This window comes from Zingiber officinale, chromosome 7B, assembly GCF_018446385.1.
Source record: "Zingiber officinale cultivar Zhangliang chromosome 7B, Zo_v1.1, whole genome shotgun sequence".
Classification (NCBI taxonomy): domain Eukaryota; kingdom Viridiplantae; phylum Streptophyta; class Magnoliopsida; order Zingiberales; family Zingiberaceae; genus Zingiber; species Zingiber officinale.
In genome coordinates, this window is record NC_055999.1 from 104,168,696 (window position 1) to 104,194,528 (window position 25,833).

General features: G+C 36.6%; 1 protein-coding gene across 1 annotated transcript; it reads left to right on the plus strand.

Annotated features, from left to right (window-relative positions):
• Positions 1 to 23,206: 23,206 nt before the first annotated feature.
• Positions 23,207 to 24,822, plus strand: LOC122006657 (UDP-glycosyltransferase 75C1-like). The gene has a single exon (XM_042562231.1). The coding sequence runs from the start codon at positions 23,244 to 23,246 to the stop codon at positions 24,660 to 24,662; it is 1,419 nt and encodes a 472-aa protein (XP_042418165.1). The 5' UTR covers positions 23,207 to 23,243; the 3' UTR covers positions 24,663 to 24,822.
• The last annotated feature ends 1,011 nt before the right edge of the window (positions 24,823 to 25,833 follow it).

Genomic DNA, 25,833 nt, shown 5'->3' on the forward strand with positions numbered 1-25,833 from the left:
AAAAATTCAAGGATAGACATATAAATTTGTAGTTAATTATTTCATTTTTTATGGGCCCCATAAATTTATATGTCTATCCTTAATTTTTTCATTGAATTTTTTTTTTTTAAGTATATCATTTTTCTATCTTTATGATAGATGCTATATTCTTAGAGCATCTCCAATGCAGCTTTTTTAACAGGTTTGTAGAGTTGAAAAAGCTCAACAAAAAAGCTCTAATGAGTGGAGACATAAACTTTGAGGTTTTTATTTTAAGAGCAGGTTTGATATTTCAAACCTGCTTTTTTCTCTTGAAGATGGAGCTATTTATCATTGATAAATTAATATTGCATGTTTGATTTTTTTAAAACCATTAAATATTTTATTTAATAGTTAAATTATACACATTTCTTTTTGAAAATAAATATATTTGATAAATTAAAAAAAATACAAATGACTATAATTAAATTAAAATGTATAAGTTAATTAAATATTAAATAAAAATTATAAATTAAATTAAAAATCATAAATTTATTAATTTATTAATTAAAAATTACAAATAAATTAATTTAAAGATGAGAATTAAATAAAATATTAAGTAAAAATTATATAGAGATATTAAATGAAAAAATAAAAATAAAAATGTATGATTTGTAATGTAGGACTCACATAAAAAGTTGTATGGAGATTTTTTGATTGTGAAAAGAATAGTAAATTTTTTTATTTTTGATGTGATATTGATATGGTATATTAAAAATTAAAAAAAAGTTTATGAAAAAATTTAACTACTGGAGATGCCTTTTAAAATGTGATTCGATTTATTCAATCAATGAGGAGACAGGAGGGCACGTCAGTATTGGGACATCTAAACTCCTTTGACTAGTAGAATAAATGTTATTGGCAATTATTTGTGTGGGACCGTGTCTTCTTGTTTTTCAACTCAAGTTCTGCGCCATGCAATGAATGTCGTGCCGAACAGTTTAGCAAACGTAAGCTCAGCCAACGAGCAGAGAGAGGGTATCAGATTGTCGTAGCCAACTTCTCAAAGATGACGGTCAACACCTTCTCTTCGTAATGTTTTAAATCACGTGGAAGACGTTGACATTTTGTATCCTTTGACATCACAAATCCGAATCATTTCGACGAGTTTATTTGTCAACGATATGGATATGTAATGATTTTCTAAGTTTTGTCAAAGATGATTCATCATTCATAATATTATATATCACACTATCCGTTAGATAAAAAATGATCATTGTCTCCACTTCACTTGTAATTCCTCCAAATCTAATATTTTCGTTGCTTCTTATTTTTTTTCTATAGCGCCTGCATCATGTCTTATTGCATTAGTAGATATTTAACCATCCTCTACCAAAAATCAAAATTTTTAATTTCATCAAATTTTATCATATCAAATTTCAGAGAAAGGATTCTAAACATGATGTCTTGGCTCTAATACAAGTTCTTAAAATCATGCCACAACAAACATGAAGAATTATCGAAGAAGAAGAAATTGAAGAGGAAGAAGAATTGAGAGAGGAGAAAAGATGTCAATAAATAATTGTGGTTAGACAATGTGCTTACTCCACATATGGTCAAGAACTCTCTATTAAAATTAGGTTTAGAATTACAATGATCCTATTTAAATAGTCCAATTCAAGGTATTTTGGGACCAAAATACTAAGTAAATCTAAAATCCCACAACTCTCGACGCCTCCCGCACATGGCATGGCCAAGCCGTGCCTAGCCATACTTGCCCCTAGTCATGCTTGTGTCACGGGATTTTCCCTTTTCCTTTAACCTAGACACGTCTAAGTCGTGCCGGTGCCGACAACGGTTAACACAGCTAGGTCATGCCTTCTAGCACAATCGTGCTCCGTGTCGATGAAATACAAGTCATCTTCAACAATACCGAAATAATGAATATTTTTTTATAAATTATGTAGTAGCTAGTATTGGATTTTGAAATCAAGACCTGGATATATATATAATTTTGATACCTTGCACACCATTATATGGGTGACTATGGTCGACAAGAAACGTGTCCTGGTGGTGCAGCGTCAACTTGAATTTTTTAATCTCTCTCTTCCTTCGCGAGGTTTATTTGTTCTCGTTCTCTTCCTTCTCTTTCCTCTCTTCCTTAAAACGAAAGCCCTAAACCCTCTTTGTTGCTCATCCACTCCTCTCTTCCTCCGCGTCCCACCCTTGATACAGGACATCTTCTTCAACTCTTAGCTCGCGCCAAGTGAGTTAGGGTTTTCGCTCACAATTATACTAAGATCGCGCCAAGTGAGTTAGAGTTTTCGCTCACAACTAAACAGTAAGTCATCTCCCTCCTCTCTTTTTTCTACTAGCATTTCAGAATGGAGCAAAAAGGTGTTGCGAAGGTATGTCGAGTATTTATCTTGTACCCATCGTAATTTCTAAGAACCAACTATTTAAAAACCACTGGGAGAACACTTTGGTGCTTGATTTTGAAGATGATGGTGCTGGTTTATAAAAAATTACAACATTAGTGTTGGTCTTCAAAAACCCATTAACGACATGTGGGTGTTGATTTTTTCAAACCAATACTAATGTTGGTTCTGGTTTTTGAAGACCAGTACTAATGTTGGTGCTGGTTTTTAAAGACCAACACCAACATTGTTGTTGGTTTTTGAAGACCAAAAACAACATTGGTGCTTGTTTTCAAAAACCAGCACTTTCCATGTGTAAAACCAACACCAACATTGGAGTTTGTTTTAAAGACCAACACCAACGGTGGTTCTGATTTTTAAAAACCCATTGATCACACGTTGGTGCTTGTTTACAAAGACCAGCATCAACGTTGGTTCTGATTTTCAAAAATCCATTGATTACTACATTGACGTTAGTTTTAAAAAATGGACACAGTGGTGCTGGCTTTAGAAAACTGTTGGTGCAAGTTGCACTAAAAGTCTAACTTAGGTTTTGATAAATGACAAAGTAAGTTAAGTTAGGTTTAATGTAATCTAATGATTTAATTAAGTGTGCAGGAGAAGTCCAGATAAGTCGACGGGCTAATCGGATATCTAGCACGAAATCCAGATAGGTCGACAGGTTGACCAGATATCTGGCACGAAGTCCAGCTTGGTCAACGGGTCGATCGGATTGCTGGCATCAAGTCAAGACAAGTCGACGAGCTGACCGGATGTCTGGTAAAGTGGTAAGTTAAGGTAAGTCACTGGAGGAGAGTGACTTGGTGAGGACGCGCTCCCCGTTTGAGGGAATAGTAGGCGTTGATTCAACTTAGATTCATTTGGAAAATCTAAGTTGAAATCGTGACTAGATTCTGGTCTCGAGGAGACAGAATCTAATTACTACTCTTGACTATAATTGTGCTAGCACTTATTTTGCAGGGTAATATATGTTTTATTGTTTCGGACTAACTTCGTTTTGCAGGAAATAAAGACTGCTAAAAAAGATGGTCCGGGCGCCTAGAAGGGATCCGAGCGCCTGGAGTGGTTCGGTCGCCCGGAATGCCCAAAATCAATCTTGTCGCTAGCTTGGATCGCGTTGATCGGATGGTTGACATCACAGTCCAGGCGCTCGGAATTGACAATATAAACAGCTTTCCCCCAGGAGCACAAGACACAACTTCTCTTTGCAACTGCTTTCTTGCGCGCTGCTCTAAAAATGCTCCTGCAACGTTGTGAAACTTTTCTGACAACCTACGACTTAGTTTTTATATTCCATATTGCCAGTAACTTTATTTTATAGTTCTTGTATTTATTATGTAAGTCGTTTGCGAGCTATTAGTGGATTGTCCAACAAAAGTACTCTCACATGTGGGCTTTGGAGTAGGAGTCAATAAAAGCTCCGAACCAAGTAAAATTTGGTGTATTAGCGTTGTTTTCATTATTATTTGCCGCTGTGCACTTTAACTCGATAATGATTTTTCAACGATCGCTATTCACCCCCCTTCTAGCATTCTTTTCGATCCAACAAGTGGTATCAGAGCAGGTACCGCTCTGATTTGGTACAACCACCAATCAGGCAAAGGGGCGAAAATTTTTGTTTTCTTATTTTCAGTTTTATGTTTTTGGACATAATCTAAATTGGTACAATTACCTCTTTGGAAATATTTTTTTGTAACAAACCAATCTGAATTGGTACTACACCAATTCAGTCTTAATATTTTTATTTTTATCCCACACTACTAATCCAAGACCAAAAGTCTTGAAACCATCTCTGTTTTTCTTTATTGTGTGCAAGAGCAATGGCCCAAAACAAGAGATACAACACTGTCCATCCTCCCCTCTTCAACAGTGATGACTTCTCGTATTGGAAGAAGCTAATGGAGGTCTATCTAAAGACCAACTTCGACCAGTGGTTCAGCATCACCAGAGACTATAAGGCTCCAGTCGATAACGTTGGAATTTCAATGGATCTGGAACAGTGGAATCCGGAGATGAAGAAGAAAGCCCAAATACATTTCAAGGCTCTCAACACCCTCCAATGCGGGCTAACAAAAGAAGAACTGAACCGCGTCAGCTCACACGAAAATGCGAAGGAACTGTGGAACAAGCTCATCGAATTGCACGAGGGAACCAGCGACACGAAGGTAACCAAAAGAGACCTCTATCTAAATAAACTATTTAATATAAAAATGTAGGAAGGAAAAACTGCGAGTCAACTCCACGCGAGGATAAAGGACATCCTCAACGGACTTCACAACATCGGCCACTAGATGGAGAACCGCAACCTGATAAGGTATGCCCTTAACGCGTTTCCTCAAAATACACTGTGGGTGTTTCTAAATTAAAGCTAGATGAACTATTTTGTGAACTCGAACTCCATGAACAGACTAACTCAAAATAAGTCGTGAAAGGAATTGCCCTTTTTACAGCTTCCTCCAAAGACAGGTCAAGAACCAAACCTGAACTTGAAGGTAAGTCTGACCAAGACCCAGAAGATGAATAATACTTGGTGAACTTGGTAAGAAAAATGTTTACCAGGAGAAAGAAGAACTTCAACAGAAATGACCTGCAGAAGATCAACTCCACCACCAATCCTAACAACAAAAATGCGACCTACTTCGGATACAACAAGAAGGGTCACTACAAAAATGAGTGCCCAAAGTTGAAGAACAACAAAATCAAGAAGAAAGCTCTCAAGGCGACGTGGGACAAATCATCTTCGGATGAATCGAACGCCGAAGAACAGAAGCACCGAAGTTACCTCACGCTGATGGCCTGCAAATCAGAATCAGAAGGTGAATCGGAAGACGGGTCTGAACCCGAATCGAGCCACGAGTCTGTACTGGTTTCCAAATGTTCTAATGAGGTATACCTTAATTTAAGCAAAAAAAAATTTCAAAATCATTGCATGCTTAAATAAAAAATTAACTAAAAATGAAAATAAAAATAAAATGCTTCTTGAGGAAAATCGACACCTCAAGGAACAGATCGAAAATTCTAATCCAAATCAAGTTGTAAAACTTGAGGAGGAAAAGTCAACACTAAAAATTGAAATTAACAAACTTAAAGGGTTGTTACAAAATTTTACAACTAAATCTAAAAACTTGAATCTAATCCTTAAAAATTAAAAAATTATATACAATAAATCTGGGCTTGGATACAAGTCCAATTGAATAAATAAAGCATTTATGTTACTCATAACTCAAAATAAAACACAAACTAAAGCTTGGGGTTTCAAAAGTGTGCTTAACCACGCAAGTAAGAATTAACCAATACTATATACCCAAAAACAAAATATGTTATGTAAAATCAAATAACCCAAATCAAAGTCCAAAACATAAAACTATATCAACTAAACCAAAGATAAATCATAGAAAGAACTACAGAACCAACTCAAACTCAAACTATCATCAAGTCTATTATAATTACAAAAGTAATCAACATAAATCCAAAACTAAAACTTAAGAAATTCAGATCAATAATTTAGGGGGAGACTTCAAACTAATTGACACCTCTAAAAAATAACCTACCCAGCAGGGTAATTAGGATTAGAGTAACAAGGGATAAAAGTTTAACTTGACCTACGGTACTGGTGAAGTTTTAGATGATAGTAGGTTAGGGAAGCTCTGTCTATGCATGACTAGAAAGAATAGGCAAGGGTGGATGAGTTCATGGTTGCGCTTTTTGGCTATCCCCCTGTAGCACGTCTCACCCCTCGCACTCTAGCCGACCGAGTTACAGGCCTTGAGTCAGCTATGACTAGCCTTCGGCAGGATGCCACCGATCTTCAAAGGGACATACGACAAGAGATTTCTGATCTTGGATGGGACATGATGTTGGTAGTTTTGAGAGCATGGAAACTAAAACGAAGCAATTAAAATAATGCGGTAACCACTCACAGTGATCTCTCGAAGAACCGCAATCAAAGACGCAGATCGATGAAGAGATTGCCGCTGTCGGAAGCGCAATCACGGAGCTGTCGGAAAGTGCTTCAAGGTTCACGAGCCAAATCTCAACCTACAGATGTTCTCCCTTTGCTCGCACACGATCACCTCCGCTGCTCCTCTGATAACCTCGATCGCTTGCTCGCTCTCCACCTCGATCTCGGATCTGTGCTTGGACACACCTTAAATAAGAAGGCTGAGGAAGACGAAGGGGAAAGGGCACCCCTTCATCTCCCTGGCGTTTGCAGCAAACATCAGTTTGCAGCAGCGAAAGGGACGAACCCTTTCGTCTCCAGTAACGCCTAAACATCCAACATCTCTCACTCGTCCAAGTCAATCCATATGGTCACATAGACCATGTCAGTCACATAGACTACATGGTGATCAATTCACGAAGACTAGAGCGAAATTAGTCTCAAAGACTATAAATAAGTCACATAGACTTTATGAGGATCAAATCGCGAAGACCAGAGCAAAATTTAGTCACAAAGACCAAATAAGTCACGTAGACTTTATGAGGATCAAGTCACGAAGACTAGAGCAAAATTTAGTCACAAAGTCCAAATAAGAACATCCATTCCATACATTAGGGAAAATGGTTTGTGCGACAGTAAGTACAGTGAGCATTCAATTGCTAAGAAGATTGTCACACCTTACTTAGTTGCTCCATAGAACAAATCAGAAACATAAATGTCCATAGAACGAATCAAAGACATAAATGGCTTGCTTTTACCCCAGATTAAATTATTTACATCATCATGAACATCTCTAATCCCTCATATTGACCATATGTCAAGAGCATGTTCAACATCTCCAATCAAACAAATTATTCACAATTACATTTTATGTACTGAACTAAAAATGTAACTGATACCAGTGAATAAATGTCACAGATGTAAATCAATCTTAATCTTCCTTTTTAGCTAGAATCCATTCATTCTAATCAGTCGCTTTCCTAGTTATGCTCCATAGACCGAATCATCCATATCCAATAGGAAACATACTAAAGTAGAAGACACTGATCAGAACTTCAAGTAGATAGCTAAATAGTCACTTAGGGTAAAATCGAGATTAACTTATAATCTCAAGGGTCTCACATAGTAGAGAAACAGGAATCCATTCTCCTACTACCCTTCTTGTCGTCATAGCACATGTGGTATGAATCACAAGCTACGATGTTATTCTCTTTACCAAAACGAGCTCATGTTTTTCCCAAATTTAACATCATACAAATTTTGATCTAGACATTCCCAATGTCTAATCTTGACTTCAATATATGAATTCTAATATGGCTTCAAGCAGATTCAGTAAATGGTGGGTGCATTTACTCCAATCATTACACAAATGATCTCATCTTGACACAAATATCAAGGCGACCTTAACTTATAGGTATGTCTCTATTCACAGCTACATAAGTTGTCCCACAAGCAACGGTCTCACCTCTATTCATACTTAACAAATAAAGATGATTGTCCATGTGAGTGGACCAACCTCAATCTGCTAACATACTTATTGAGACTTTTATTCGAATGTAACCAAGACATATACATTGAATAGATCATGACATTTTTTATTTATCAAAATGTCTTTACAATTGTTACATTCTTCGAAGTCCCAAAGACTTCATATGCCCATGAAATGACTCTTTAGTCAATGGCTTAGTAAAAGGATCAACAAGCATATTCCATGTAGGGATGTACTCAAGAATAACCTTTTTCTTGTCAACAATATCCCTTACAAAATTATATTTAATTTCTATATGCTTGTCTTTGCTGTGATATTTGGGATCCTTGGAAAAAGCTATCGCAGCTTGACTGTCACAGTACACAGTAACAGGACTCCCACTATCTTCAGATGCTTTAGGAACCTTCTTAGCTAGACAGCCTCTTGTACAGCCGCTGCACAAGCCACATACTCAGCTTCCATTGTCGACAAGGCTACACAAGCCTGCTTCTTGCTGTTCCATGAGATGGTGCCATCATTCAGCAAGAAGACATAGCCAGATGTAGATTTTCTATCATCAAGGTCTCCTACCCAATCTGCATCTGAGTAGCCACTTAGGCTCATATCTGATCCTTGGAAGCAGAGGCAATAATCAGCTGTTCCTTTAAGATATCTGAATATCCTCTTCACCGCTTTCCAGTGTCTCGATCCTGGGTTTGACTGGAAACGACTAACTAAGCTAACAGTATAGTTTATATCGGGACGAGTACACAGCATAGTGTACATCAAACTACCAATAACACTGGCATATGGTTTTTTCTTCATTTCGATTATTTCCTCAGGAGTCTTGGGATACATACTTTTGCTCAAAATAGTACCTTTTGCTATAGGCGTCTGTTTAATATTGCAATCTGACATATTGAAGTGTTGCAGCATCTTAGTGATATAAGCTTCTTGAGACAAACCCAAAAGCCTCTTTGATCGGTCTCTAACGATCTTCACTCCTAAGATGTACTCTGCTTCTCCCATATCTATTATGTCAAATTGTGATGAAAACTAACTTTTGACTTCTATCACACTCTTTATGTCACTTCCAGCTATTAGCATATCATCAACATATAATGATAAAATGACAAGCTTTCCTTTTTCCTTTCTTAAGTAAACACAATGATCCTCATTGATCATTTCGAAACTATAAGATAATATTACTTTATTAAATCTTATGTTCCATTGTCTTGACACTTGCTTTAGCCCATATATAGACTTCCGAAATCTACATACTCTTTTCTCTTAGCCTTCAGCAACATAACCTTCTGGTTGTATCATATAGATTTCTTCATCAAGATTATCATTAAGGAAAGCCGTTTTTACATCCATCTGATGTAATTCCATGTCATAGTGTGCTACTATAGCTAGGATGACATGTATTGACATAAACTTCACAACTGGAGAGAATGTCTCTTCAAAGTCAATACCCTCCATTTGGGTATATCCTTTTGCAACCAATCGAGCTTTGTATCGATTAATCAATCCATCTGCTTTCCTCTTTACTTTGAGAATCCACTTATTCCCAATAGCCCTTCGGCCCGGAGGAAAATCGACTAAATCCCAAACTTGATTCTTTCTCATTGACTCCATTTCTTCATCTATTGCAACTTTCCATTCTTTTCTAACTGAGCTGCTCAAAGCTTCCTCAACTGTTCGAGATTCCTCATCGTCAACTAGGAGAACCATTAATGCCTCATTCTCAATATCAAACCTTCTCCGAGGAATAATCTGACGACTACTTCTTCGAAGGTTAGACTGTTGAGAAACTGACTCATTCAGTGGCAAATTACTCCCACTCGGTTGACTAGATTCAGGCATCTCCTGATTCGTTGATAAAGGAACATTATCCTCCTCCTCTATCTCATATAGATGAATTGTCTTATCAACTTCACCTCGTGTTGGGAACTTAGTTTCTAGAAAAGTAGCATCTCTTGACTCTATCTCAGAGATGGTTCCATCTTGTCGCTCACCAATAAAAACATAACCCTTAGAAGTCTCAGAGTACCTTATAAAGATACACTTCTTACCTCTGGGTCCTAATTTTCCATATTCGTGAGTCTTATCATGAACGTAGGCAACTGACCCCCAAGGTCTCATATTACTAAAATCCGACTTTCTGCCTGTCCAACGTTCATGTGGGGTAGATGGAACTGACTTTGAAGACACTTTGTTAAGTATATGGGTCGCAACTAATAATGCATCTCCCCAATAGGAGATTGGCAAATTAGCCTACGCCATCATAGACCTAACTATTTCAAGAAGAGTCCTATTTCTTCTTTCAGCAACCCCATTTTGTTGTGGAGTTTCAGGGACAGTTAGCTATCTAATAATCCCTTTCTCATTATACATTGTCTTGAACTGATCATTCTCCTCCACGGTCAGTGCGCAAGGTTTTAACCTTACGTTCCAATTGATTCTCAACTTCGTTCATGTAACGAATAAAGCAATCCAATGCTTCAGATTTATGAGAAATCAAATACACATGACCAAAACATGTGAAGTCATCGATAAATGTAATGAAATAAGAACTCTCATTTCTAGCCTTCACATTCATTGGACCACAAATATCCGAATGAATTAATTGCAATGGTGATTCAGCCCTAATAGCCTTAGCAAATGGTTTTCTAGTTGTCTTTCCCGCAAGACAATGCTCACATATAGACAAGTTAATCTTAGCATGAGTGCCTAATAGGCCCTCCTTAGCTAATCTATTCATTCGTTCTTGTCCTATATGTCCCAATCTAGCATGCCAAATTTCATCATTAACATCAGCATTACTAGTAAGAGCAATATTTGAAAAACAACCATCATTATTATTTGGTTCCACATCAAGAACCATAAAACCACTTGTTACAAAATCATACCCAATTAACACAGAGTTAATTCGAAGTTCCACACAACGGCTATAAAAATTTACATTGTAACCTAAATCATGAAGACAAATGAAGGAAACCAGATTCCGTCGAATCTCAGGTGTGTACAGGACATCATGTAGAAACATGGTGCCTCTACCACGTAGGTTGAGCTTGCAAGTGCCAATTCCTTTGACTTCAATTCTTGCATTTTTCCTACATATATCCATTTGTTGCCAGTTAGTACCCGACGGTACTCCACATATGTAGCTCGATCACGAGCTACGTGGTTCGTTGCTCCTAAATCTACAATCCACAAAGGATACGAATCAGCTAACAACACTGTACTTGCAACATATTGCTCATGGAAAGAAGACAAAAATGGATTTACCTTTTTAGGCTCAGTACAATCCCGAGCAAAATGGCCCTTCTTGCCACAGTTGAAGCAAGTCAACCTGCTCTTAGATTTTTGTCCATATTTCTTTCCTTTCTTCTTGATTTGGTTTTTCGCAGCAACAGCTTTAGCCTCCTTTCCTTTCCCTTTTCCTTTCTTAAACCACTTGTTCTTATTCTTGGAACCAGAACCTTCAGCTACAAAAGCTTGACCCGAAATCCTTGCGGATTCAATCCTCTCCGCCTCAAGTTCCACATGGCGTGAGACATCAGTGAAAGTCTTGATACTCTCACTATGGGTCAGGTTTTGTTTCATTATTTCCCAAGAATCAGGAAGGGAACGAATAACTGTCTAAACCTGTTGTTCATCGGTCAACGTATAACCAGCAGTCTTAAGCTCTCGAATTATGTTACCCATCTCCCTGAGATGTTGGGCCATGGTAACATTCGAGCGCTTTTTACAACTATCAAACTTGATAGTTAGCTGACGGAGCTTACTCAGACTGACTCCACTGTACTTCTCTCTAAGGGCTACCCGGACAGCATGAGCCGATGGTAATGGCTCATACTCAAATACCAGGTCATCCACCATTGAACTAATAAATATACCCTTAGCAATAGAGTCCTTCCTTTTCCATGTCTTATTGGCATCAAGGTCACGTCTGTGTTGTGCTGTGGAACCATCAACCGGTTCCTCCATGAACTGATTTACAGCCTCTAGAACTTCTTGTTCCTCAAGAACGTATTGTATCTTGAGGTGCCAGATTTTGTAGTTATCCCCATATAATTTCTCATCCTTATTGAGTTTAGCTATGATGTTTTTAGCTGCCATGATCTACATAAATAAACAAATTATTTATTATTTCAGTGTAATTCATATATGTGCAACTATTTATTGACTAAGTGTAAATTAGAGTTAGTTTACAAAATCAAGTGATAACATTGTTTCCACTCATCATTTGTATGTTCTAATCTAATCAACACTGATCAATTATATTACACATATCCCAACTAATGAACAAATCATTTTATATGAATGAATCATATTTATATGAACTAATCATATCATGAAATGAACTAATCATTTCCAAGTTAGTTAACATATAACATAACTTTTCTTATATAATTCTGTTCATACAAAACAACAGAAATTATTACATGACTCAAACTTAAATGAGCTAACACTGTTTGTACATAACGACAGTAAACAGAACACTAATAGACTGGATAAGCTAGCACTACTCCCACTAGGATAAATGCTAGAGCAGTGGGTAATTGCATCCCGTTCATCCCGGATTCTATGATGGATGGATCAGCCTCAGATGTGTCCATCATATCCATTTTTGGATCTTCTACACATTCTTGAGGATCCTCCTCTGATTCTTCTGGATCTATCTCTAGATCCTCCTCGGGATCCATCTCTGGATCCTCCTCTGAATCTTCAGGATCCATTTCTGGATCCTCTTCAAATTCTTCGAGGTTTATTTCCGGATCATCTTCAGATTCTTCGGGATTTGGATTCTCCTCTAAATCTTCAGAATCCATTTCTGGATCCTCCTCAGATTCTTCGAGGTCCATATTTTCGGGATTTGGATTCTCTTCGGATTCATCAGGATCTTCTTCACCCATATGGTGAAGTAGTTCCTCACACAGTACTGAATATGTGACACTCCCTTGATGACGCCCCCATACATAGTCTGCTATTATCCTGGGATACTCTGGCAATGAATGCATCAATGCCCAGATCCTATAACTATCCAGGACTAGAAACTCTTCTTGCTCAAGTTTCCAAAATAGTCTATCCAGTCATCTAACATGTCCGTCAACTCCATAAGCAGACTTATACTCTATCTCCTGAATCTCCTCTCGAAGCTGGTTTCGCCGCACTTCGCGACGAGCCAATGTGGTAATCGTCTGTGTCATCTGAAAAATTGAATTTAAATAAGTCAGTACAAAATCGACTAACCAGTACAAAACCAGTTTAATTGAATTTATACAGGCATACCATCATTATAAATCAATAAAAATAAATCTTCTCGATTTTCAGGAGTTTAAGTCGACTGACCCATTAGACCGGTCAATCAGGAGTCTGGATGTTAAACTTAGTCTATTGTTCTCATTAGAACTAATCTAATTGGACCTATGTTCTGTTATCGTTTAAGCCCATTTGAGTCAATCTCAGACTTATTGATCAAACTTAGGTCCGTTTGATTCTTCCAATGCCTATTAGATTAAGTCTGACCCATTAGAACAAATCTAATTTTTTATGATCAAATCTGACACACCAAAACTAATCGGGTCATATTTGATCAACCCAACTTCTGTAATCAAGACCACCCTAATTAATTCAACAATAAACCGAGCTGGTTAAACTAACAAATAATTTGAACCAGCTTTAGGTATCATTGAATCAAATTGGTCTGCTTAAATTAATTAATAATTTAAACCAGACCTGGGTTTGATCGGCCAAGTTGGTCTGGTTCCATTTCAGTAAATTGAACCATAAATTAATTAAATATATTTATAATTAATTAATTACATATAGATATGTATTATTAATTAATTAATTAATATTTAATTAAATTTTAGATATTCTGTACGTGAAGGAAAAAATGAAACATGCATACATTTTTTTTTTATTTTTATATACACGTTTTCATTTTTTTTCTTCTCTTGCACGATTTTTTCAACTGTGCATTACTGTTCATGCATGCAAGAAACGAACAGTACTGTGCACTGTTCATACCATTTTTTTTCTCTTTTTAATCGATTGAAAAATCGATTAAACTTTTTGAATCGATTCAGCACAAACACAGTAACTTTTAATCGATTCATCCATAGTGTTGAATCGATTCTGCACATTTTTTTCTCTGTTGCGATTTTGAATTGATTGGAATACAATTTCAATCGATTCATTCCAATTGAATCGATTGATTAATCGATTCAATTGATGAACAGTATCGTCTTCTTCGCGACAGAAGAAGAAAAACACGAGCTTTTTCGCATCGATTTCCATGCTTTCAAAACTATGCATGCTCTGATACCATTGTTGGTAGTTTTGAGAGCATGAAAACTAAAACGAAGCAATTAAAATAATGCGGTAACCACTCACAGTGATCTCCCGAAGAACCACAATCGAAGACGCAGATCGATGAAGAGATTGCCTCTGTCGGAAGCGCGATCACGGAGCTGCCGGAAAGCGCTTCAAGGTTCACGAGCCAAATCCCAACCTACGGATGTTCTCCCTTTGCTCACACACGATCACCTTTGCTGCTCCTCTGATAACCTCAATCGCTTGCTCGCTCTCCACCTCGATCTCGGATCTGTGCTTGGACGCACCTTAAATAAGAAGGCTAAGGAAGACGAAGGGGAAAGGATACCCCTTCGTCTCCCTAGCGTTTGCAGCAAACATCAGTTTGCAGCAGCGAAAGGGACGAACGCTTTCGTCTCCAGTAACGCCTAAACGTCCAACACATGCGGCAGGATGTCTCCGATCTTCGACGAGACATGTCTAACTCTCACTAGGATGACCGGACTCGTCACACTGAGCTTATAGAGATGTTACGTTCTCTGGGTTCCAGACAACCCTCCTCATCATCACAGTAGATTAGGTTACTATTGCCTACTTGTATTTGCCTTGATTATTGTTTCTATGCATTATACATTTTCGACTTTCTATTTACAGTCAGTTTTTCTCTGTTTATTTGTTATAATTAGGAATGTACTTAATAAACTAGAAATTTTAATTTCAAAATTGCTTTCAAAAATTATTTTTTTAAATTCTAGGGTAAAATTCTTTACTTATTTTTCTCAAAACTTTCCTTATTTTTAGAAATTTCAAAATTACTTTTAGCCTTAGTCTAGATCAAACTCTTAGAAAGCATGCTCATATAGATCTAGGACTTGAGCATATCACCAACACACTAGGACTACCTTGTTTGTGTATTGCTAAACTTAAAAAGGGGTGAGATGCATAGTAATCAGGTTAAGTTTTTCAGTTTAGTCAAACACTAACTAGATAAATTAACTTAATCTGACTAATCAAGTGAAAATTATTATCTTCTGATAGTTAGTAAGTAACTAGTGGTTAGACAGTTAAGAACATTTTTTTTGTTGTCTATTTTAAAATAATGTCAGGTTTAGGGGGAGGATTAATAACTTAAAAATTATTTTAAAAATTTGTAAAGTTTGTAAACACTTCAACTTTATCACCCTTAGTATTTTTAAATGATAGCTTTGTAAATCAGTTTGATCACTATTTAAATTTTTGAAATATTATTTTAAAAGATATTTTTGAAATTTGTTTTTCAAAAGTTATCTTAAAAAACCTAGCTATTTTCAAAATATTTCTTGTTTTTATTTTGAAAAATAATTTTAAATTGTCTAACCTTAAAGTTATTTTTACAAAAACTTTTTTTTTTTTGAAAACCTTATGAAAAATTAGTAGATTTCCTAATCTTTAAAGTTATTCTTATAAAAACTTAGAATTATCAAATTTTTGTATCTTTTAAAAATCTTATATTTTGAAAACTGTGTAGATTTGGAAAATAATTTCAAAATCACCTTATTTTTGAAAATCCTGACATAAAGTTTTTACTTTTAAAATTCACTTTACAAGATGTCTTTAAAGATTCTCTTCAAATTAATTAACTTATTTTTTAAGTTGTTTTTAACTCCCCCAAGTAATCCTGGAAATTTTCTATTGTCAAAGTTTTTTTTGGTTACTTAGCAAATTTTTTCCTCTATTCCTATTTTTTTACGAATGTCAAAAGGGGAGGGTTAGGTAGATTAAGTTAGCAAAATACCAAACATAACATTAAAACAAAACTAACTTAAAAACCATGTCATTTATTTTTTCATATTATTTTTCCTAACTTAACTCAGATTGTCATTGCATCAAAAAGGAAAAAATTGTTGGTACAGATTGCACTAACGGTCTAACTCAGATTTGATAAATGACAAAGTAAGCTAAGTTAGGTTTAATGTGATATAACGATTTAACTAAGTGTGTAGGAGAAGTCTAGATAGGTCGACGGGCTGACCGGATATCTGGCATGAAGTCTAGCTTGGTCAACGGATCGACCGAATAGCTGGCATGAAGTCTAGACAGGTCGACGGGTTGATCGGATGTTTGGCAAAGCAGTAAGTTAAGTCACTGGAAGGGAGTGACTTGGTGAGGACGCGTTCCTTGTTTGAGGGAACAATAGGCGTCGATCCAACTTAGATCCATTTGGAAAATCTAAGTTGAGATCGTGACTAGATTCAGGTCTCGATGAGACAGAATCTAATTACTACTCTTGACTATAATTGCGCTAACACTTATTTTGCAGGGTAATATAAGTTTTATTGTCTCAGACTAACTTAGTTTTGCAGGAAATAAAGACTGCTAAAAAAGATGGTTCGGGCGCCTGGAGTGGTCTGAGCGCCCGAAAGTGATCCGAGCGCTCGGAATGCCCAAAATCAATCCTGTCGTCAACTTGGAGTGCGTTCATTGGATTGTTGACGTCACGGTCCAAGCGTCTGGAAGGGATCCAGGAGCCCAGAATTGCCTATATAAGCTGCCTTCCACCAGGAGCACAGGACACAACTTCTCTCTGCAACTGCTTTCTTGCGTGCTGCTCCAAAGACGCTCCTATAACACTGTGAAGCTTCTCCGATAACCTGCGACTCAGTTTTTATTTTCCTTATTGTCGGTAACTTTATTTTATAGTTCTTGTACTTATTGTGTAACTCATTTGCGAACTATTAGTAGATTGCCCAACGAAAGCACTCTCACGTGCGGGTCTTGGAGTAGGAGTCGACGAAGGCTCTGAACCAAGTAAAACTTGGTGTGTTAGTGTTGTTTTCTTTATTATTTTCCGCTGTGCACTTTGATTCGATAATAATTTTTCAACGATCGCTATTCACCCCCCTGTAGCGTTCTTTTCAATCCAACAAAAATCACCACTAATGTGGTACTGGTTTCTCAAAACCAACACCATCTAATTTTAAAAACACAAAAGTCACACCAACGTGTTTTAGTATATGTCTAAAAAACTAACATCAATGTGGTACTATTTATGAAAGCAAGGACCACCCTCAACATACTGATAAAGATATAAAAGTTAGAAAACATATTGTTATATCAATGTCAAAATTTTAGAACCATTATTTGTGCATATGTACATTTGTTTATTTATGTTAATAATATACACTTTGAATAATTCCGGTCATCAATTGATGTCTGTCATAAACTCCAATGGACCTGTGTTTTAGGTCACTTTTATGATTTTTTTAACTATCCAATAATGAAAGGATAGGATCGTGGGTCAGTTCATTTACATGTTTGACACAAAGCGATCATTGAATAGTCTCCTTTTGTTTTGGACATACAGGATATTCAGTAAATTCGTGGTCTACTAGTCAATATATTTAATTTTCTTTAAATTTTTAGGTACATTTTCTAGTTTTGATAGTTAGAAGCAAATAATAGAAAATTAATCATTGTAATTTGCAAGTGTCCTAGTTACTTTTACTAGAAGAGATGTATTTATATTGCTCGGTATTTCAGATAGAGGTGCTTCTGTTCCTATAAACTCAACTGATGCATCAGGTGACCTCTTTCTTGCTCACTTCTCTAATAAAAAAGAACCTACTACATCAAGAATTGAGGAGTTGTTTAAACTCTATTCTCATAGAGTTGAAGTAGATCATTATGGTTTAGCATTTTGCAAATTATACATTTTATATATATTTATTTGTATGTTATTTTCTTATAGTACGTATAAGATTTCATTAGGTCTTGTAGATATTGTAGATGATTTTGAAAATCTAAGTAAATTGAATTGGGTTGAAGCAATTCATCAATTTTTGCTCCCCAATTACCTATCATCGGGGATCTTTTTTCATCAAGTTAGACATATCAAACGACCACTTCAGTTTCACACCTAAAGAGATTTGTTGGTCTTTGGCTGTAAGTTTTTTATAATGATAAATGTGATTTTTTATATGGATATTATTATGTATTTAAGATTGCGTATAATGAAGCATGCTATCATATTGAAGGTCCATGAATAAATAAGTGGAGGTCTACTCCTTCATATATTAGTAAAGTGAGAGTTTTATTGGACCAAGTCTCACTTGAAGAGGTAAATATTGAAGACTAGCATCTAACTTGTATTTACATTGTCTAAATAATTATTTCTAATTTGATAGGTTATTAGTGAACTAGTCCTTATCCCTTTTGAAAATACATTGGTAGAAAATCTCCCTTACCTCGATGATACTCCACATTCATTAGAGACATCACTGGTACATGATATAGAAGCCAAATGCCCAAGTGATAGTGAATACCCTAATTGTATTATTTATCAGAACCGAATCAAAGAGCTAACAATGGAGAACATGCAGCTAAATGAAAGGATTAAAGAATTACTTGGAATAATAGAAAAGCAGGGCATCTTCGCCGAATCAAGAGACTCTATAGTAGATCTCCATCCTGAACCAGTTTATTCAAGAATAAGGACTAGGAGATGATGTGATCGAAGTCACTATGATTACAAGGATACTCCTGTTGATAGTCCTATATGGTCCAAGCTTTTATCTCAAAAGAAGAGAAGTAAGATAGAAATTAGCAAATCTTCTGAGAACATCACAGGACAAGGAGTTGTTCTTGACCGGGGAAATGAAAAAATTAATTACTATAATAAGCAAAAAAAAAAAAGGGAGAGATTATCTCAATTCCTGAAGGAAATTTTGAAGAAGAGGCCAAGAAGGAGGTTGAAGAATTGTCAAACTTAACAAAATGAGATTGCAAGCTAAGCCATTACAGTAAGTATGTATTTACACACCTATTAGTTTAAGTAGTTTGATTTCAATAACTAATTATATTTTTTTTTTGTTTATGGTAGTATGTCAAAAAATAATTTAAAACTCCTAAGAAGAAAAAATAAGATGAAGATATGATTTACTTATTAAATACATTGAAAAAATTAAAGTATGGTAGTTTCAACCCCTCATTATATAGTAATTTTGTCACAAGTTTTAAAATTCATACCTTCTAATAATTATTTACCTTATTAAAAGATATTGATGTGCTTTTAAGGCCTAATACAGAACTTGTTTGGGAGGTAGCACCTTTTTTTAATTACGACTTATTATCTGGTATAAATGCTAATGTTTTTACAAGAGAGAAGTTAATTGATATTTATTGTTCGATTCTATTTAGGGAGCCTCCTCATCTAGTACACCATACAACAACTCTATATATTTCAACCATCTTCACTGTAAGGAATTTAAATTATCGGATATTACATAATGATTAAATATGTTGTATTAATTGGTTACTTAGATATCTCTTTGTACAATTGTAGTCAATATTAAAATTTGTATGGAAGAGTGTCATGACACAAATCATAAAAACCAATATGGTAGAGGGAGAGATTAGGTATATATATATACTATTAACACAGGTGATATACACTTTCACTTGCGGGCTATCGATACAAAAACAATGACTTTCAATTATTATAACTCTCTTAGATATCATGGTAAATTATCGTCAGATTTTGAAGCATTGGTGAGAATATAATATTTCTATTTATGTTAGTATTGCAATATAAATTACAATTGATGTTAGTTTTCCATTTCATTCTTATAGGTATCCGAATTAAAAGAATTTTCTCTTGAGAAATTTGCAACATTGATCTTGGTTTAGAATATCACCATCCCTTTGACAAATGGGTGTGTGTCATAGTTGATTGTTTACAACAAGAAGTCAGGTAAGTACAAGAGAGTCAATATGAATATATAAAATTATCTTAAATTTGAAATACAAAATCGCTCATATTATTCACAATAATGGCTGTGGCTTATTTATGATGTAATACATTAGATGTCTACTATATAATATGAAGATAAACTTCAAACAAGTAGACAAAAAAATTTAGAATAGATGTATCAGTATTAATTTTGAAGGATAAGTTTTAAATATATTCAGACTAATTATCCATTATGATATAACATGGGAATGTGAATATGGATTATAAAGCTAATATTATGTACTTATGATACTTGTATATATGTATTTATAAAACATAGAAGAGCTATAATTTCATCAGTCTCGTGCGATTTCGATATTATATTTGTAACAATCTTATTAAATGCAGCCTTATAGTAAATGTAATAGAATACTTGTGATATGGTTTATTTAGTGTTAATAATATTGTTAATCGATTATTGAAAATTGTTATGTATGAAATGTGAACTTTATATTGAATAGTCACATGAATCAGTTTACTGTCAAGCCAAATAGAATACACAAACACATTGTCATTGGCACGATAGTGCTGATATGTGAAGACTAGCACCAACATCCGTGCCACTTAGTATGCATGCGACCATAGATTCTTGTGTAAGTTTTAAAACAATAGTTGAAAGACATATATACATTCTCCCCCAATCAGCTAACATTGATTGAATATGCTCTCATAGGGTCAACACTATAGTTTGCTAGATTTTCTGCAAAGTTTCACTCTCTTGGGATATTATTGCAACCCATTAAAGCCTCATAAGAAAATGGACTCCCTATGTTGGGTCCATCTTCCAATTAGCAAAACAATAGACCTTCCCAGCCTATGAGCCCATTTCACCACTAATACAACATGTAAGTTTGTCAAAGAGTCAAAAGATTATATTTGTGTATAGATACGCAATACATCCTCCCCATACTCACGATGCAACTACTGCATACAGTGGCAGCATGGCGATGGGGCAGGTTGTCTGACAACGAGATGATAACTCATTAAATACGAGAATTATGAGAGACATTATAAAAGAGTGTCCTTCTCCGCTGGTTTAACTATTGCGCACATGCATATAGTCTTATACTTTCTTATATTTGCGTCACTACTTTGCTCCCTCCATTTTTGACTTGATCGTCGGAGTAGTTGCATGAAAGACCCCTGGTCCTTTTATTGACGATTTCCCTCCCTCCTATGTTGGTATTTGCAGACAATTTCCAAAGTTCTTCAATGGGAGTCATACTCTCAGTCAACTTTCATATCAATTTACCGAAAGTCTACGACTCTTTGTTTCCAGATGGGATCAAGTATAAAATTTAATCATACTAAAATTTCTGTATATCGAAATTATAAAAAATGTTGATACGGTATTAATATATATTTTTCAAATATCAAAATTTTCAATATATTATATATTTTGGTATAAAATTTTTGATACGGTACAATATATCATTCAGAGTCATGTGTCTATATATACCGAATATACGGACCCATTCTATTAATTTAGAATTTAAATTATATTTCAAAATGACAAAGAAACAAATATGAAGTAGAACTCCACAACGCTTAGCCATTGCCGGAATATTCGTTGAACCAAAACGAACTGTGGACGTCGATTTTGTAAAACAAATCTCAGAGTTCTCAGATCGTCCGTTTTCATATATATATAAATAAGTAATCCTTTTTTATTTAAATCATTAAAAAGTTACTTTATTTTACGAGGGTAAATGGTTCGAGTGGATCAACATTAATTTTATTTAATCTTATTTATTTACTTATTGAACATGTTCAATTTTATTTATTAAAAACTTTATTTATTATTTTTTTTTATCAAACTCGAACTGAGTTTGAGCTTTTTATCAAGTTTAACTAAAAATATTATCCTACTTATAAATTAAGTTAAACATTAATTTTATACACGAAACTTATTTTTTTTATTTTATATATTATGAGTAATTTGTGAATATTATTAAATTAAAAATAAAAATTAAATTTATAATTAAATTTTACATAAATTAATAAATAAATTTATTCATACAATCATTTGGTCCATAGATTCCATATAACCCAGCGACCATGCTGGCGTTTTCCTCGTCAGATCACTGAAAGACCCTTACAAATTTCTCAGTTTCTATTTTTTTTTTCCTTTTCTTATCCACAATTTGTGAATGATTAACTATATATAGCCTTCATTATTAATTTGTGGTAGTAAAAAGTGAAATCCTATCTAACAGTTACATACAATGGATCCTACGATTATTTATGAAGAAATAAAACGAAAAAATATTATTGACTAGTATTGAGAGGACTTTTTACCTTGATTATAATTTGTGATTAGGATAGTTTTATCCACAATGAGACTTACTTATGCTTGATTTTCAAAAGACGCAAATATTAATTTGGATTATTATATACTTCTATCTAGAAGAGTTGGTCGTTTTAATTAGGACATCTATAGTAATTAAACCTATGTTTTTTCCCAGGCCATATCAAATATTACATAAAAATAAAAAATTTACTATTCTTTCTTCAATAAAAAAAATCTTCATACAACTGTTTTTTAAACCTACCTTATAAATCATATAATTTTTTACCTTACAAATCACAAATCACAAATCAATAACACTACATTATCATTAATTATAAGCTTCCTCTTGAAAAAAACATTGAGTTTTGAATAAGGTTCTTAAACAACAAATCTGAAATTTTATTATAATAATTTAAGATTTTTTAAATTTTATAAGTCGGTAAAAGATGATTCACTAAAATATGGGAGAAATTTATAAGCCTCTCAAAGTACTTATCTTGGAGAAGTTTATCTGTGATTTATCTCCTTAACCATGGGCAGAGCAAGAAGATCCGATCTCTTAGTTCAAAAAAAAAAAGGACCAAGGATGATCCACTCTTAATTAATTATAATGCGGTTGTAATTAATTGTGATCCTTTCATGAGTTCATCGTCCCCATCAGGTTATAATTTAGGTCGGAGTGGACTGTCGAAAGTCACCCCCTACTCCACGCTCGATAATTTTGACACTTGTCAACTTTCGATAGTCTCCGAACGATAGGAAAAAATCATCTTTGATGTAAATTATAATTTGATGAAGACGATGAACCCATATAAAAATCGCAATTCATCGCTTCTCACCCGTTGATAGGATCGTCACGCCAGACGTCATCAATTCGGAGATCGTAAAGTCTCCCGGCAATGTCGTCGATGACTATCGCGCACACGCACAGCAAGCTTCGCCATCCTCACACACCACCTCGATAGCTGATCACCGCTCCTCCATCCCTATATATATATGCGGAAGCTCCGCCTCTCTGTGTATTGTAAAGTACTGATTGGAAGTCAAGCTTCTTGTAAATGGCGCAGCACTTTCTTGTGTTGACTTACCCCGCGCAGGGGCACCTGAATCCGGCGCTCCACCTTAGCCACCGCCTGGCTCGAAGCACCTCCGCCAGGGTCACCTTCTCCACCTCTATCTACGGCCACCGCCTCATGTTCCCGGCATCCGCCGCCGACGAGATAGTCGAAGACGGACTCGTCTCCTACCTCCCCTTCTCCGATGGCTACGATGACGGTTTCGACCCCAACATCCACTGCCCCTTCGAGTTCCAAGACCGTTTCCGGTCCGCCAGCTCTGCCTCGCTCGCGGCCCTCCTCCGCCGCCTAGACGAGCTCGGCCGCCCCGTCACCTGCGTCATATACAACATGCTCTTTTCGTGGGCCGGCGACGTCGCGCGCGGCCACGGCGTCCGATCCGCCGTCTACTGGATCCAGTCCGCCGCCGTCTTCGCCATCTACTACCACTACTTCCACGGCTACGAAGGCCTCATCAAAGCCCACAGCCATGACCCGATCTTCGAGGTCAACTTACCGAGCCTTCCCCCTCTAAAGATCCGGGACCTGCCTTCGTTCTTCGGCATCACCAGCGACGAGGACCCCTATTCGGTGTTGCTCAAACTGTTCGAGCAATTGTTCCAGCTGCTTGACAGGGAAGAAGCTGATTCGGCGACGACAGTTCTGGTGAACACGTTCGGCGAGCTGGAAACGGAGACGCTGGCGGTGTCGGCAGAGAGGGTAAAGCTGATACCAGTCGGGCCGATGGCGCCGCCGTCGCTGCTGGAAGCCGTTAAGGATGAGCTAGAGTTCGATGCGCTTGGCGATCTGTTCAGGCCGGATGAAAAGAAATACATGGAGTGGCTGGACGCGAAACCGAAGCGCTCGGTGGTGTACGTGTCGTTCGGGAGCTTGGCGGCCATCAAGAAGCGGCAGACGGAGGAGTTCGTGCGGTGGTTGCGGGAGAGCGAACGGGCGAGCCTATGGGTGGTGAGGAAGGATCACGAGCAGGTCCAGGGGGAGTTGGAGGCGGCGCTGAGGGAAGCAGAGGCGGAGGGTATGGTGGTGGAGTGGTGTGCGCAGGGGAGAGTGCTGTCGCATCCGGCGGTGGGGTGCTTCGTGACGCACTGCGGGTGGAACTCGACGCTGGAGAGCCTCGTGTGCGGCGTGCCCACGGTGGGGGTGCCGCAGTGGACGGACCAGGGGACGAACGCGCGACTGATGGAGATGTGGGGCGCCGGAGTCAGGGCGGAGGCAGACGAGGAGGGCGTGGTCGCGGCGGAGGAGCTGAGGAGGTGCGTGGAGATCGCGATGGGAGGCGGCGGGGCGGCGGAGATGAGGAGGAGCGCGGAGATGTGGAAGGATAAGGCGCTGGAGGCCGTAGCGGAAGGTGGATCGTCCGATCGCAATCTAAGGGCTTTCGTTGCAGAGGCCTCCCCATAGGTGGAGGCCGGATCCTCTGGACCGTAAAAGCGATCCAGAGGATGTTAAGTCCTTTTAGATGTATATGGGCCGTAAAAGCGACGATGTTAAGTCCTTTTAGATGTATTATGGGGATGGATGATGCCCACCTAATTGGAGTTACGGTCAAGGATAGCTTTTATGCGGTTCGTATGAAGCGACATATAATTTATGCGGAAACACTTTCGCATAAATCAGTAAACTTAACGAGTCAACCCGAGCCTTGACTTGTAGGATAAATTTTGTTGACAATTATTTTTAGGGGGGACGCATCTTCTCGACTTTTGTGCCCCTTCTCGTGGACCAAGGACACCTCCAGGTCCACAAACAAACAAACATGCATTCTCAAATTCTTCCTCGCGTTCGGCCGATCTCGCAACAGAGCTCACGGTTGGCTGAGCTCGCCCCAGTGGGGCAAGAGGGAAGGGCAGAGGAGAAGGGCGCACCGTTGGAATTGATAGGACAGTAGCGTGTCAGATATAAAAGGGACAAAGATAGGAGAGGAAGAGTGATCGTGAAAAGAAAAAATTATGAATAAAAAACTTAATTTTGATCGTTAAAATAACAATAAAATTAATTTTTTTTATCACAAATTAACGATGGATTTAAGATTTCATCACTAATTAAATAGGTTAAATGTAAATAATGATACAATCAGTGATGAAATTTAAATAATTAGCGATTGATATAACGTCAAAAATTACATTCTATTGTTATTAGGACGGTAAATAAATCGAACTGAGTTGAACAGTAAAAAGTTCAAGTTCGAATCCAGTTTATTATCCCTAAGCTCGAGCTCGGTTCAAGTTCGATTCAAACTTTAATTCTTAAACTCGAGTTCGGGTCGTAATAAAATTAAATAGTTTGAGTTTGGTTTAAAAAAATTCATTTAAAAATTAAACGAGTTATATATATATATATATATATATATATATATATATATATATATATATATATAACGAACACGTTCGTAAGCTTCTAAATAAAATATTCGTGAGCTGACAAACTAAGTACTGTTAAGTTCGAGCTTGACCTAATAATATTTTCAATCTCAAAATTAAACTTGAGCTCAGTTCGTTAACTTAATTGAACGAACTTTTTTTTTAACTAAAATCTAAATAGTCCGCAAGTCAGTTAACTCGTTTACCTCTAG

What these genes read in the sequence shown, in the direction of transcription:
- LOC122006657 (XM_042562231.1), top strand. Translation starts at nt 23,244, where the DNA reads ATGGCGCAGCACTTTCTTGTGTTGACTTACCCCGCGCAGGGGCACCTG.